The sequence below is a fragment of the Choloepus didactylus genome, chromosome 1, assembly GCF_015220235.1.
Source record: "Choloepus didactylus isolate mChoDid1 chromosome 1, mChoDid1.pri, whole genome shotgun sequence".
Lineage (NCBI taxonomy): Eukaryota > Metazoa > Chordata > Mammalia > Pilosa > Megalonychidae > Choloepus > Choloepus didactylus.
In genome coordinates, this window is record NC_051307.1 from 192,938,782 (window position 1) to 192,954,471 (window position 15,690).

The window sequence follows — 15,690 nt, forward strand, 5'->3', positions numbered from 1 at the left end:
TGCCCCACTCCCCGGGCCTTCCCCTACTCCCCAAAGCAGGTCCCTCCTCAGCAGTTAGTTAAGGGATTCTCCCCCCTTCCACAGTATATCTTTTTTTTAAAAATATTTTTTTTTCCATCAAGGTCATCTTCTGTTTTTCTTTTTTTTTTTAATTCTTTTTTTTTTTTTCCTTCTTTCCTCTTTTTTTCCTCTCTCTCCTCCTAATACACACTTTTTTAGTAAGGGGAATACCATGATGTCGCTCTAGCCCGGCCCCTGTAGACACGACCCCGGGGCCTGCTGCTGAAACCACTGTAGAACCGAGAGCGGGAATTGTTGTAGTTGGTGGTCCTGGCACGGTAACGAGCTCTTGGGAAACCCCGGTCTGTTGTGCTGATGCCTGGTCTATTGGTTCGTTTGGGGATCACCTTGATTTGTCTTCCTCTAAAAAGGGACTCATCTAAGGCCAGGGAGGTCCTCACTGACTCTTTGTCTGAGAACTCAATATATGCAAACCCTTTGGGATGGCCACTGAATTTGTCACAGAGTATAGTAACACGGTTGACTGAACCACAGCCATGAAAGTGTGCTTCTAGCTCTTCTGCTGTTGCACCATAGTCCACATTGCCAACATAAATGGAACGAGCATCAGCCTCCATCTTCTCTTCAATAGACATGATCACTGGGCCAGCATTGCCTGGAGGTGGACTCATATTCATCTGCTTCTCTACCTCGTTCTGCAGCTCCTTTAGCTTCTCAGCTTCTTCCTCCATCTCTCTGACTCGAGCTTTGATCGCTTCCAGCTCCGGGTCCTCAATGGCGCCGTCCCCCGGGTCACCCTCGACCAGTCCCGGCTCCTCCTCCTCCTCCTGGCTGCCGGGGGCTCCCGAGCCAGGCCCAGGACCCGGAGCTCCCGGGGGGGCGCGGGGCCGGGGCGCCTCCTCTTCAGGCTCGGGCTCCGGCTCGGGCTCCAGCAGCAGCTCTCCAGGCTCCAGTTCCTCAGACTCCAGGCCGTTCCCGTAGTCCCCTGCGCCCCCCGGGGCCCCCTCCCCGGCCTCCCCACCGGCCCCGGGCACAAGATGGCGCCGCCGCCCCGGCCCGGAGCCCCAATTAAGTACTTTTAATCGTCATCCCTCCTTTTTTGTCTTCTCACAGGTAAACCTACATGAGAGCCATAAGGGATTCTGAATATCTTTATTTTTTTAAAATTCATTTTTATTGAGATATATTCACATACCATGCAGTCATACAAGATCTTTATTTGATGTTTGCTATTTCAGCTAGTGTTGCCATTTTAGTTAAGTGCCAGTTACAATGGTGGGAAATAGCTTTAAATGGGAAATTTTTGTGATTTATTGAAAAAAGCAGAAAACAGGTCATTTAGGGTGTCCCGACAAAGTCAACACAGGATCCAGGACAAAATCATTAGATACAGGCCATGTCCTGCATATACTGGATGTCTATCAACCTTAGTTACGGTTAGTTTGGCTGCTCAATGCATCTCTCCTAAACGCTCCGGCATACTCGTCTAGGTCCTGGGAAGGGAGTGGACTAAAAGGACAAATAAAAATCGTGGTTTTCCTAAAGACTGCCCAGCCTAGGACCCAAGGAAGATCCTTGACTTGGGCCTCTAAAAGATTCAAACCACACCGCACAGCCCAGGCTTTCCGGTGACTCACGGAGTAACGGCGGCCCACGGCCGGATGGGGCTCTTGGACCTGGCGGGGAAGTCCGTTAACTGAGGTCCCATTTGTGCCCAAAGAGCAAAGTCTGGGTGGAACGGGCCTGCGCCAGTATCATCACACTCCGGCCCCGAGGCGGTTTCGACAGTTGCAGTGGTGGGGAGGCACCGGCTGGGAGTGCTCCGGCTCCACGCCGGTGACATGCGGCACAAGTCCGAGCCCTCTCCGCAGCTCCGCCTTTTCCGCCGGTCGGGGCGAGTCACGTGGGGAGCTGGCGGCAAGACCACCGAGACTTGCGGCCTCCCCGCTGTCTAGAGCGGCGCTGGGAGCGGGGTCTCGCTTCCGGATCGGCCACTAGTTACCAGCTTTTAGATATTCCGAAAGGAAGAACGTGTGGTTCAGCGAATTCTACATGCCAGGTCTGTCAGGTGCCGGCTTTTCGCTTCCCTTCCCCTGAACTTGGTCTCAATGGCGGCCCACCCCCCGCTGACACGGAGCTTGTGCGTCTGGGCCTCCCTGCCCACGGAGGCGCGATCCTCTTTTCTGTTCTAAAGAACTTGGCCTCACGGCCTCCAGCGCCCGGCACTGAGGTTTCTGATGTTTCCGTCGTCTGCTTCCTGGGTGACGTTCAGATCCCGGTTGTCTCCGGTCAGCATCACCCACTGGGACACTTAAGTAACTAGCCCTTAACCCGTATGGTCCAGCCATTCCTGCCCTTCTTTCTCTCCAGAGGCTTTTTTTTTTTTAACCCCCATATATGGTCCCTGTAAGCATTCTGTAAAAAACCTTTTCCGTTTTACAGAACTAACATTGTAGGTACAGGATTCTTGGATCCCTCAACCTGCTCTGGCCTTCAGGAAAGCTCTTCGGACTAAGCTCTTCGGATAGAGGATTGTCCTGAGGGACAAGGGAGAGCAATTCAGGAGGGGGTTGGGGGCGATCAGTTTGAGAACAAGAGGGGTCGTGACAGAGACTCCTTCAGTGCTGGAAATGAGGAGACGAAGAGTGCCAGAGATAGCAATGGGCGATGCCTCAGGAAGGGTCCTTTACACTCATGGCTCTTCTTCTCTTAGCTTCTAAGGTTCTGGCTTTTCCAAACCCAGAAGGCAGTGCATGAAGCCAGGGGACATCAGCCATGCTCCAAACAACTTGGCCTCAGGTGAGCTGAGCTAAGCTTTTTTCCAGCCTTTTTTTTATTCACATTAGCTCTCACTAAGAAGACCTAGCTTGGCCAGGCTATGGTTTTCCCTTTAAAGCTATGTGGCAGTGGTAAATGTGGTGGGGGATATGAGAGTTTTGTGTATAAAGAGTAATGAGCTTGGATGTGTAGATTTAATTGGAAAAAATGGGGCCCAAGCCAAGAAATCCCTTTGAAACTGAAAATCAAAATCATGTTCTACAAATGAAAACCCCCTGTTGAGATCATAGAGCTTCTTCATTAAAGAGATTACCCCACAAATTGTGGATGTGAGACAAGCATTATTCTTTCTATGCACAACAAAATAGTGTTTAGCACTTTGTAAATGCTATGTGCATAGTATTGAATAATGCAGACTATGTAAGATACTGTTAATGGTATAGACAGTCTCTAAACAAGTGAATAAATTAATATCATCATTACGTTTGGTATAAGTGCTAAAGTATTGTCAAAGTATGGTCCACTAACTGGCAGCATCAACGGTACCTGGGAGTTTGTTAGCAAGGTAAATTCTTGAGTCCCACCCAGGCCCAGAATCAAACTTTCTGGGGGTGAGTGGGGTCAGGAAGCTGTTGTAACAAACTCTCTAGATGATTCTTAAGCACCTTACGAGGAGCCCTGAAGAGGCTGTTTCTAAAGGTAATGAACGGTTAGGGAAGCTCTCTCATCGAGGTGGTAGTGGGTTGAGACCTCAAGGATGAGGTGGAGTAAGTCATGGGAATAACTGGTGAGAAAGCTAAAGAAATACTTCCCAGAGAGAACAGCGAATGCAAAGGCCTTGAAGTGGAGGAGAAAGCTTGTACTCTAAAACAGGAAGGAGTCAAGAGAGAGTGGTTCAAGGTGAGGCTGGCTGAAAGTAGACAGGGGTTTTGTAGGTCATGATGAAACTTTAGTTTCTATTCCAGGTGAAGTGAGAAAGCACTAAAGAGTTTTAAGCAGTGGGGGGGGGGGGGGGACCTGGTTGGATTTATATCTTAAAAAGGTTTTGCAACCCTTTAGTATCAGGTTGGTTGTGGAAGGGTATGAGTCAGGATTATTGCAGTCCAGACTAGAGATAAAATACTGTCCTTTTAAGGAGTGGTTTAATTTGTGCTCTTTTCTTTCTTTCTTTAAAATATTTTTTTCCAAAACATTGTTGGAAAATACTTTTTCAGAAGAATTTATATAATTCCCTCACCTCTGCACAAACCTCATGGAGTTTTTAAGGGATGATGGACTGTAGTGAATTCATAGGTAAATTTGGAGATAACTGATTTCTTTACAAAATTGATTCTTCCTATTCAGGAAAACTTTATGTTCCAATTTGTTCAATTCTTTTACGTATTTTAATAAACATTTAGTGTTTTTCATCTTGGTCTCACATATTTCCTGTCAGGTCTCTTAGCAATTTTTATTTGAAAGGCATTTTATTTTCTCCTATTATATTTTCCAATTGTTTATTGAGGGTATTTAAAGAAACTATTGATTTTGGTTTACTTTATTCTATATCTAGCTAACCTAATGACTTATCTTGTTAGTACTAATGGTTTTTAGTTTATTCTCTTGGACATCTTTGGGTAGTTATTTCATCTGCAAACAAAGATATTTGTGTTCATTCCTTTCTTATGTTTATGATCCTTTTCCTATCTGTTTTAGAAAATAGAACACATCGTAAATGTTAAGGTGGTGTTTGCTGTTGGTTTCTGACCCTCTTCATGAGGGTAAAAAACTATGTACTGTCAAACTATTATTGAAATTAATTCTTTAACAAATGTGTATTAAGCATGTAGTTCATGCCAGGCAGCGTGTATTAGTTAACCAGTAACGAACAAAACAGAATCCTTGCCTCCTGGATTTAGATTCTGGTAGGGGAGGTAGACAATAAGCAATATATCAGATAGTAGAGAATACTGTGGTGAAAAAAACAAGGTGGGGAACATAGGGACTATCCCACAAGGAGGAAAAAAATATAGCCATAGCCGAACTGCCCAAAAACAGTAAGTCTTCCCTCTAATCATAGGCATTTTGGGAGTACTCATGAAACCTGAGGATATTTTATGACTGGTGGGAAGGAGATCTTGAGGAAGGAATTTATGGTGCTGGGCTGGGAGGAGAATGTTGTGAGAGCAGCTCTGCAGGTGTTAGGGAGTGAGGTTTGACTTGTTAGAGGCAAATTTTGGCTTTACCTGTGAGCCTGCGCTGCTATCTGCAGCTATCCTAATGCCTTGCTGTTGAAACAGTGATTACTTACTAGACAACAGGGCAGGCAGGGAGATTCAGTCTGGTGTTTCTGTTTTTGGTTCAGACTATTTTGGGGGCACTTTGGACCACTTCACTGCCCAGTTTAAAGGCCAGCTCTCCCTTTGAGGCCTGTCCACATTTATTGTTTTTCTTTCATTGTCTGCTTTAGAACTGAGTTTCCTAACCGCTTTGTTTTAAAAGGAGCCCCTTATAAGGATCTGCGTGTAGAACCAATAGAGCTGTTTTGAGTGGTTTGAATTGCCAGAATTTATCCTTAGTGTATGCCTCTTCCCGGCTTGTCCCAAGAGCATTTACAATAGCATTCCTTTCTTCCTGATCCCTTGTGCTGACCCCAGTGCAAGGCTGCTTTAGGGGCTGCCTCAGAGTCAGAATGTGGCATGCAAAAGTTAGATGCTTAGCTCTAGCACTTGTTGGTAGATATTTTCATTTTCAGTAGCTGAAAAGAACAAGGCTGGCAGCATAAAGTAGTACAAATCTACCTGTGGGGGAAATCAAGGCAAGAAGATGCAGAAGCCTTGAAACCCCTTTTAAAGTGAGAACGAAGCCTCTTATACTCTGGGATATCCCTAGAACTTGCAGCAATCTTGACTGCAGAAGAAGAGAAAGTAGCCAAGGGACACCATTCAGGACTGCTCTTGGGCCTTCCAGAATGTTCCAAGACTCTTGCTCCTAGGATGGTGTGTGCTGTTTTGAAATAGGTCACCCCCAAGCCAAGTTTGAGGGGACTGTGTAGCCCGGAGGGGGGTATGGTAAATATGGATTGACCAGTGATTTGGGGGAGTTGGAGAGTTTGAGAAGCTGTTCTCCAAAGATGAGACAGCACCAGTTATGATGGGGTTCAGAGCTTGGCCATGTTTTTAGAGAAGTTTGTGAGCCCAGTGCGGGAGCAGCTTGGCAAGTGACAAGTGCCCAGGTTTGTTGTTTGACAGATCTGGGTTGAAATCCCAGTTCTGCCACTTCTTGGCTGTGTGATCTGGGGCAAAATAATTAACCTTTCTGGAACTTAGTTTCATCATTTGAAAAAATGGAAATTAAAATTCCTACTTCACATAGATTTTGTAAAGATTAAACGAAATTCAGGATTTCAAAGTACCCACCTAAGAGCCTGCTGCATAGGGGCTAATCACAAGCATTAGTTCTCTTTACTCTTGAGAAGTGGCTCCACGGGGAGGCAGCGAGGGTCACAGCTGGTGAACAAGGCAGCCTTGGCAGGTGGGATGGACCTCAGAAGACTGGTGGGTAGATCTGTGCACAGGAACAGGGCTCTGCTACTCTATCTGTGAACACGTAGTTGAGAGAAGAGGCAAGAATGGGGAGACTGCAGTTTCCTTCAAAAGAGAGCCTGCTTTATAATAAGGCCAGAAGATAGAAAAAGGAAGAAATATGCAAATTGCTGGGGATATTTCTAAAGAGTAGATCTTCTGCACATAGTAGAAGATGCTGGGGAAGACAAAAGACAAGCCAGGTGAAGGGAACAAATGGGAGCTGTGTGTGTGCTTTGGATGGGTGGAGACAGGGTGAGTGGTAGCTGTCAGCAGTGGTTGGTTTATAGAAAATAAGGTGATGGGATAGGAGGTGCTGGAGGGATGGATCTGCAGAGCCAGGAATGTAGGGGTTGACTTATTACCAGGCAAAACATCCTGGGTACAAGGCTATGTTCTTGGTAGGACATTTTGGGGCCCCAGAAATGTGCAGATGACAGAGTGTCAGGGCCCCCCATTTGGGGGTAGTAACACTGGCTAAGGGCTGGCCTTAAATTGGGGTGCTGGGTGTTCTTCTCATTAGAGCAGACCTCCCGTGTGGCTCAGAGTTGGGGACCCTGGCAGGTCCATCCCTTCCCTGCAGCGCAGGCCTCTCCCTTCTGCCCCAATTCAAGGCCTGAGCTGGAATCTGTTGTTTTAGGAGCTGGTGACCTTTGAGGATGTGGCCATGTACTTCACCCAGAATCAGTGGGCCAGCCTGGACTCTGTGCAGAGGGCCCTGTACAGGGAGGTGATGCTGGAGAATTATGCAAACATGGCTTCCTTGGGTAAGGCCTCCCATCCAATGGCCCTTTGTGATAACTTCTTCATTAGATGCTTTGGGATTTCTAGTAGCTCTTAGGTTTGTGACTCCAGAGGCTGAGTTCTGTAATCACCAGCCTCGGGATACTGGTTGGGGAAAACCCGGGTTCCCTTTGGTTTTGGACTGGACTTCCTACACCCCAGGGAAGGGTGTTGTTCAGGGCCCTGAGGGAGAGCATTCTTCCTGGTGCCCTAGGGGAGCCCTTGTTCCTCCATCCCTCCAGTTTTCTGGAGATGTTTGCCCTACTCTTTTTAGAGGCATTTCCCAGGATATCAGTACATGCATACTTCCCAAGGGAGTTTTCTTTTCTCTAAATCAGGGCCAGATTACAAAGTTTCTTTCTGTGGAGAATTGCTTTCTTTCTGGCCTCACTTTGGCGTACAGTTTGGACATCTTCCTCAGAACCCCTTGGTAGCTCATTTGGTCTTCTGGGCATTCCATTTCCCTCCCCAGCTGACCCATGGAAGGGAGGACTGAGAGAGGTTTCAACAACTCTGGACATTGCCCCTTAATTTGTCTTTCTTTTTCTCTTCCTGAAGTATCATTTCCATTCCCCAAACCTGTTCTGATCTCCCAGCTGGAGAATGGGGAAGCGCCTTGGAGCCCAGATCCCTGGGAAGCAGAGGTTTTGAGAAGTATCTGTCCCGGTGAGTAAGAGAAACAGTTTCATTTCTTGTTTGCCTTCTTGGTTTACGATATAAGAAGTGTTTCTTCTGCCACAGGGAACAAAGCTCCCAGTATTTTATAAGGCAGTGTCCTGTATGTATACTTTCTGGCTTCTAACTCAAGTGCTGACCCTGAGGCTGGAAAGACCAGGCCTAGGAATACCTGGCCAAACACTGTCTGCACATTCATGTGGTCATCCTCCCAAGCAGGAAAGCTGTGATCCAGCAGCTTCTTAACCAGTTTCTTTTCTCACCCACCAGTGGAAATACTTAATTTTATACCACTTCTTGCTGTATGCGTCTGTGGACCAAACTGATTTATTTGTGTCAGAGCTGTGAGTTTTATTTTTAGGCTTTTAGCAATGAAAAGAATGGTTTAATCTTGCCTTTTTAGTATCTAAATCATCTAAGAGTTCCATATGCCTTACCCTTTGGGTGTACATTGTATTTGTCACATGTGGGACTATAGAGAAAAGGCAAGGAGTATGCCTTCACCAGTGTCCCCAGCACATACACACAGCCTAAACTTACCTTGAGACTGCTTTCCAGTTATGGAAGGTTTTGGATTTTGTTTTCTTTTGGAAGCAAGTTTCTAAGCTTCCCTTCTCCCACACAGTGTGGTTATTAAATAGCAGTTGTATACCAGTAGCCTCCAATCCAGCTTCTTTTCCAGTTGACTTTCTGAAAGGAATCATTTATCTCAGAATATTTAAAAATGGAATTATTAGGAGACTATTTAGAATTTGGGGTGGTTTCCTGGGTTACAGATGAGACCTGAGAATCCATTTTTTTTCTAGCCTGTATTTCCCAGCCTGCTAGACTTCTTGTAATGTAGAGCTGCTCACCTACTCTTCCCCACTCTCACTGATCTCTTTTGATATGCTTTTGCTTTTCTTCTTCTGTGTCTTTCTCTCTTTTTGATCTTTTCCATTTCTTGCTTATCCCACCTGTCTATTCCGTTCCTCTCTTGCTCTCTTTTTCCCCTTCTATCTTTTTTCCTTCCCATTCTTGAGGTTCTCATTCTTCCCAGTTCATCTACCTTAGTTCACTTCCCAGCCTTCCTCGTAGGAGGCACTTCTTGTCCATCTTTCATGATGTGTTGCCAGTGTCTTCACTTCTCCAGTTGTATGCCATTGTTTTCTCTTTGTCTCTCTCATCCTCCTCTATGGATGCTTGTTGCCTTTCATGGGTTTGTTTTTAAAATCATACCCTACCAGAGAAAATTAGGACTAACCACTGGATCCTGTTTTCTTCAGTTCAGTAATGAGGAATACTTGTGGTTTCTTTGGTCAGATGGTGAGTCCTGGATCAAGAATGAAGAGCCAGGTATTAAGCAGGAAGTCTGTGAAGAAACAGAATTGCACAGAATGCCAGTAGGAGGACTTCTCCGGAATGTTTCTCAGCACTTTGATTTTAAAAGCAAGGCAATGAGGCGAACTTTCAGTCCAAATCCTAATCTGATATTTCGAGGTGGAATGAAGTTCTATGAATGTAAAGAATGTGGGAAAATCTTCAGATATAACTCCAAACTTATTCGGCATCAGATGAGTCATACTGGGGAAAAGCCCTTCAAGTGTAAGGAATGCGGCAAAGCTTTCAAGTCTAGCTATGACTGTATTGTGCACGAGAAAAATCACATTGGAAAAGGGCCCTATGAATGTAAAGAATGTGGCAAAGGTTTAAGCTCCAACACAGCCTTGACTCAACATCAAAGAATCCATACTGGAGAGAAACCCTATGAGTGTAAGCAGTGTGGAAAGGCTTTTCGCAGGAGTGCAGCCTATCTTCAGCATCAGCGATTACACACTGGGGAGAAACTCTATAAATGTAAGGAATGTTGGAAAGCTTTTGGTTGTAGATCGCTTTTTATTGTTCATCAGAGAATTCATACTGGAGAGAAACCCTACCAATGTAAGGAGTGTGGCAAGGCATTCACTCAGAAAATAGCCTCCATTCAGCATCAGAGAGTTCACACTGGGGAGAAGCCTTATGAATGTAAAGTGTGTGAAAAAGCCTTCAAATGGTATGGAAGCTTTGTCCAGCATCAGAAATTGCACCCCGTAGAGAAGAAGCCCGTCAAAGTTCTTAGGCCATCCCTGATCAGTCCCCAGTGTCCCTCTCCAAACTTATCTCTTATTTCTCTCCAGGGTTCGTGCTCTTCTCCAGCTTTGACAGTGCCTTCACTGACCTTTCCACATGCTGTGCTCATTCCTACCTCTGGGCCTTTGTTTATGCTGCTGCCCACTTCAGGAATACCTTCTTCACCTGTCCAAATAGTACATGTCTTTCAGGGTGTGAAGCCTTCCCCAGTCATTGTGACCCCTACTTCTCACCCACCATGAGCCTTATCTTGGTGCTCCTGTGGCACTCCTCAGAAAATCTCCAACCCAATTTGAATTTCATTTGCATTTTTTCTCCCCTCGTGTGTTAAAACTGCATCAGCTTAAATTGCATTGCAGTCTGCTTATATTTAAAAACTGTATTTATGTAATATACTCTCTTTTCTTCTGGGTAGAAAAATGGAAATACTTGACCCTTGCAATAGTCCCATTTAGGCTTGAACAGTAATGGCTGTGCCTGCATTGTGGGGTGCCTGGTGTTAAAACTGCTGGGAGTACTCTTTGGACGGGAAATTCCTGTATTAGGCCATTGTGAGAAGCAGCCTGGGAGAAACAGGAGGAGCCATGTAGGACCTGTGGGAGTAGAGAAATGGAATAAGTTAGAAATTGTTTAGTGGGCCAGTGGCTAGGTGGTATATTAATGCAATTGAAGTTGTGTTGTCCTTGTCATGCGTCATTGAGGATCTCATACATCTATGCAAAAGAGCATGTGAAATAACCAGTTTAAAAAAAAATGTATGTATTTAAAGCAATGATAGCAATCATTTACATGATTGATAATGATCATGTAAAATCATGTCTTAAAACATAAAGGAGGTTTTTTTTTTTCTTTTGCTCTTGATGTCTAGTTTTTTGGGGGGACAGGAAGCAGACTTTATTTTACTTTTTGAACAAACTTTTTATTTTAGAATAGATTTAGATTTATAGAAAAGTTGTCAAGGTTCTACAGAGTTTCCGTATACCCTGCACCCAGTTTCCCTTTTATTAACCTCCTACATTGGTATGGTACATTTGTGAAAATTAATGAACCAGTATTGATACGTTATTGCTAATTAAAGTCCATGATTCAGATTTCCTTAGTTTTACCTAATGTCCTTCTTTCTGTTCCAGGATCCCATCCAGGATACCACATTACATTTGGTAGGCATGTCTCCCTAGGTTCCTCTTATCTATGAGTTTCCTAGTCTTTCCTTATTTTTGATGACAAAGTTTTGACAGTTTGGTGGAATACTGGTCAGGTATTTTGTAAAATGCCCTTCAGTTGGGGTGTGCCTGATTTTTTTTTCTCCTACAATTAGACTGGGGATTTGGGTTTTTGGGAGAAAGATCACAAAGGTGAAGTGCCATTTTCATCATATCGTATCGTATCATATCACATACATAATATCAACATGACTTACCACTGTTGATGTCGACTTCAATCACCTGGCTGAGGCAGTGTTTGTCATATTTCTCCACTATAGAGTTATTCTTTCTTTCCCCTTTTCCGTACTGTATTGTTTAGTTAATATGTACACTCCACACTTAAGGAGTGGGGAGTTATGCCCCATCTCCTTGAAGGCAGAGCTCAATCTCCTTGAGGGCAGAGTATCTACATAAATTATTTGGAATTCTTTTGCAAGGGAGATTAGTCTATTCTGGGGGAGCAGGCTTTTTTTTTTTTTTTTTTTTAACTTTTTATTTTGAAGTGATTTCAAACTTGCAGGACAGTTGCAAAAGTAATACAGACATCATATGGAGAACTCTAACATACTCTCATACCCTCAGATGCCCAGCACCACCAATTTTAACATTTTTCCACCTTTGCCGTATCATTCTTTCTGTCTATCCATCTATCATCTATCAATCGTTCTGTCTAGTAAACATTTGAGAACAGGTTGCACACATCATACTCGAACACAATATTTCCATGAACATTTTCTGCAAACAAGGATACTCACTTATGTACTTATGTAATCACTTTAAATGCAGTTAACAAGTTCAAGAAATACAACGTTGATACAAAGATTGCATTCTGTCTTTCAAATTTTATGTCACAGAAATGTACTTATGAGCCTCTTCTCCTCCATTCTTAGATCCTGTGCAGTACAGGCATATCTTGGAGATATTGCAGTTCAGTGCCAGACCACCATAAAGAAGCAAATACCACAATAAAGCGAGTCACAAAGTTTTGGTTTCCCAGTACATACAAAAGCTATGTTTATACTGCACTGTAATCTATTAAGTGTGCAATAGCATGTCTAAAAAAAAAATGGATATAACCTTGATTAAGACTTACTTTATTGCTAAAAAGTGCTAACCATCATCTGAGACTTCAGCGAGTCTTAATCTTTTTACTGGTGGAGGTTCTTGGCTCAATGTTGGTGGTACTGACTGAAAAGAGTTGTGGTTGCTGAAGGCTGAGGTGACTGTGGAAATTTCTTAAAATAAGACAATTTTCCTCATCAATTGACTCTTCCTTTAGTGAAAGAATTCTCTAGCATGTGATGCTGTTTGATAGCATTTTACCCACAAGAGAACTTCCAAAAGTTCAAAATTTCCAAAATTGGAGTCAGTCCTTTCAAACACTGCTGCTGCTTTCTTAAGTTTATGGAATGTTGTCATTTCAACAGTGTTCACAGCATCTTCACAAGGAGTAGATTTCATCTCACTACTTTCTTTGCTTATCCATAAGAAGCAGCTCCTCATCTGTTAAAGTTTTATCATGAGATTGCAATAATTCAGTCACATCTTCAGACTCCACTTTGAATTCTGGTTCTCTTGCTGTTTCTACCATATCTGCAGTGACTTCCTCCATTGAAGTTTTGAACCCCTCGAAGTCATCCATGAGGGTTGGAATCAACTTCTAAATTCCTATTGATGTTGATCTATTGACCTCCTCCCATGCATCACAGATGGTCTCAGTGGTATCTAGAATGGTGAATCCTTTCCAGAAGGTTTTCAGTTTACTTTGCCCAGATCCATCAGAGGAATCACTATGGCAACTATAGCTTTACAAAATATGTTTCTTAAATAATAGGACTTGAAAGTTGGAATTACTTGATCCATGGGGTGCAGGATGGAGGTTGTGTTAGCAGGCATGAGAATGACATAAATGTCATACATCTCCATCAGAGCTCTTGGGTGACCAGGTGCATTGTAAAAGAGCAGTCATATTTTGAAAGGAATTTTTTTTTTGAGCAGCAGGTCTCAACGGTGGCCTTAGAAGATTCAGTAAACCATGTAATCAGATGTGCTGTCATTCAGGCTTTATTTCTTTTACAGAGCACAGGTAGAGTAGATTTAGCATAATTCTTAAGGATCCTAAGATTTTCAGACTGGTAAATGAGCATTTGCTTCAACTTAAAGTCACCAGCTGCATTAGCCCCTAACAAAAGAGTCAGCCTGTCCTTGAAACCTTGAAGTCAGGCATTTGACTTCTCTCTAGCTATGAAAGTCCTAGATGGCTTCTTCCAAGGGAGGTCTTTTTTGTCTACATTGAAAATGTGTTGTTTAGCCACCTGTTCCAGTTTGCTAATGCTGCTGTTTTGCAAAACACTAGAAATGGATTGGCTTTTATAAAGGGGTTTATTTGGTTATAAAGTTACAGTCTTAAGTGTCCAAGGTAAGGCATGAACAATAGGATATCTTCACTGGAGAAAGGCCATTGGCATCTGGAAAACCTCTATTAGCTGGGAAGGCATGTGGCTGGCATCTGCTTGCTTCCAGGTTGCGTTTCAAAATGGCATTCTCCAAAATGTCATTGTCAGCTTTTAATGGCTGTCTTCAAAATGTCTCTGTAAGCTGCAGCAGCACTGAGCTCCTTTTTGAGCTTTTATAGGGCTCCGGTAAACTAATCAAGACCCAGGCTGGATGGGTGGGGACACCTCCATGGAAATAATCTAATCAAAGGTATTACCCACAGTTGGGTGGGTCACATCTCCATGGAAACAACCTAATCCAAAGATTACAACCTAATGGACACAAATATCTCTGCCTCCACAAGATGTCATTGAAGAACATGGTGTTTTGGGGGAAATAATACATCAGTTATCTTAGATAGAACTTCCTGATAACTTGCTGCAGCTTCTACATCAGCTCTTGCTTGCTGCTTCACCTTGCATTTTTATGTTATGGTGATGGCTTCTTTTCCTTAAATTTCATGAACCAACCCGTGCTAGTTTCAAACTTTTATTCAGCAGTTTCCTTACTTCTCTGAGCCTTCACAGAATTGAAGAGAATTAGGGTCTTGTTCTTGATTAGGCTTTTGCTTAAAAGAATGTTGTGGCTAGTTTGATCTTCTATCCAGACCATTCAAACTTTCTTCATATCAGCAGTAAGACTGTTTCGCTTTCATATCATTTGTGTGTTCACTGGAGTATCACTTTTAACTTCCCTTAAGAGCTTTTCTTTTGCATTCACAACTTGGCTATCTGGCACAATTGGCCTAGCTTTCAGCCTATCTGGGTTTTCAACATGCCTTCCTTACTAAGCTTATTCATTTCTAGCTTTTTATTTAAAGTGAGAGATGTGCAACTCTTCCTTTCATTTGAACACTAGAGGCCACTGCAGGGTGATTGATTGGTCTAATTTCAATATTGTTGTGTCTCAGGGAATAGGGAAGTCCAAGGAGAGGGGGAGAGATGGAGAACGGCTGGTCAGTGGGAAAGTCAGAATACATGCACTATTTAGCAATTAAGTTCGCCATCTTATATGAATGTGTTTTCTGGCCCCAAAACAATTTCAATAGTAACATCAAAGATTACTGATCACAGATCACCATAACAGATGTAATAATAATGAAAAAGTTTGAAATACTGTGAGAATTACCAAAATGTAACATAGAGAAAGGAAGTGAGCATGTGCTGTTGGAAAAATTGTGCTGATAGACTTGCTTGATGCACGGTTACGAAACCTTCAATTTGTAAAAAATATGAAATCTGTGAAACAAAAAAAGTGAAGCACAGTAAAACAAGGTATGCCTCGTAGTAAAATTTAATTCATGCCCCATAATGTTTTTTTCATCCTGGTACTGCCACTGTTAAATTCATTTTCAGGTCTTTTAACATTACTTTCTGCTGTTATTAATAGTTTTCTTATATTTTTTGGTAAATGTCTTTAAAAAATGAAATCAACAATGAAGAATATGAAGTAAAACAAAAAGATAGGAAGTTGTATTCTTTGCCATCCGAATCCTTCATAAGTTGCTGTGAACAGATAGGATAATATATTATTCCAGGTATTTTACAAGTTTTTAAAACCCAAAAAGGGATCATAGTCTAGACCAGTCTCCTTGAACTTGAATGTGCTTAAGAATTAACTGAAGAGCTTTTTTTTTAAAAAAAATTTTTAATGGTTAAGATGGCAAATTTTATGTTATCTATGTTATTATGATAAAAATGGGGCAAACCAAATGACATATGATAAAGTAGAAAAAATATTCGCATTATGACAAAGAGCTAATATCCTTACTACATTAAGAGTTCTTACAAGCCCATTTAAGAAGACATATCTTGATGGAAGTTTATGAGCAGGTAGTGCACAAAAACAAAATATAAATGACCAATTATTACTGAGGTTCAACTTCAGTAATGATCAAAGGAGCACAAATTTAAAAGTTAGATCTCCAAGCCTGGCAAGTGTATGAGAAGCTGGCACTTTTACATACTCTCATGGGACCTGGTACAACCATTTTGGAAGGCAATGTGGCGGTATCCACTAGCAGCCCCAAGTCTAGGCAGCCATTCTTCAGCAATAGTGGC

At 42.8% G+C, this 15,690-nt stretch overlaps 2 protein-coding genes across 6 annotated transcripts in view; one reads left to right on the forward strand and one right to left on the reverse strand.

Moving 5' to 3' along the window:
- Nucleotides 1-133: 133 nt before the first annotated feature.
- LOC119526616 (polyadenylate-binding protein 2-like) lies at nucleotides 134-1,219 on the reverse strand. The gene is made up of 2 exons (XM_037825874.1): nucleotides 1,213-1,219; nucleotides 134-1,096 (listed from the first exon to the last, which is right to left on the reverse strand). Exons 1-2 carry the CDS (start codon nucleotides 1,217-1,219, stop codon nucleotides 216-218), a joined length of 888 nt encoding a protein of 295 aa, XP_037681802.1. The 3' UTR covers nucleotides 134-215.
- Nucleotides 1,220-1,906: 687 nt separating this feature from the next.
- The window catches only part of ZNF621 (zinc finger protein 621), a 47,372-nt gene continuing 33,588 nt past the window's right edge, over nucleotides 1,907-15,690 (forward strand). Inside the window, exons 1-5 of one of the 5 annotated variants that reach the window (XM_037847758.1) lie at nucleotides 1,907-2,080; nucleotides 2,735-2,820; nucleotides 7,003-7,129; nucleotides 7,704-7,811; nucleotides 9,123-9,656. In XM_037847758.1, the coding sequence (XP_037703686.1) occupies nucleotides 2,797-2,820; nucleotides 7,003-7,129; nucleotides 7,704-7,811; nucleotides 9,123-9,656 (793 nt within the window). In that variant the 5' untranslated portion in view covers nucleotides 1,907-2,080; nucleotides 2,735-2,796. The other 4 variants (XM_037847721.1, XM_037847728.1, XM_037847739.1 and 1 more) reach the window with 4 other exon arrangements.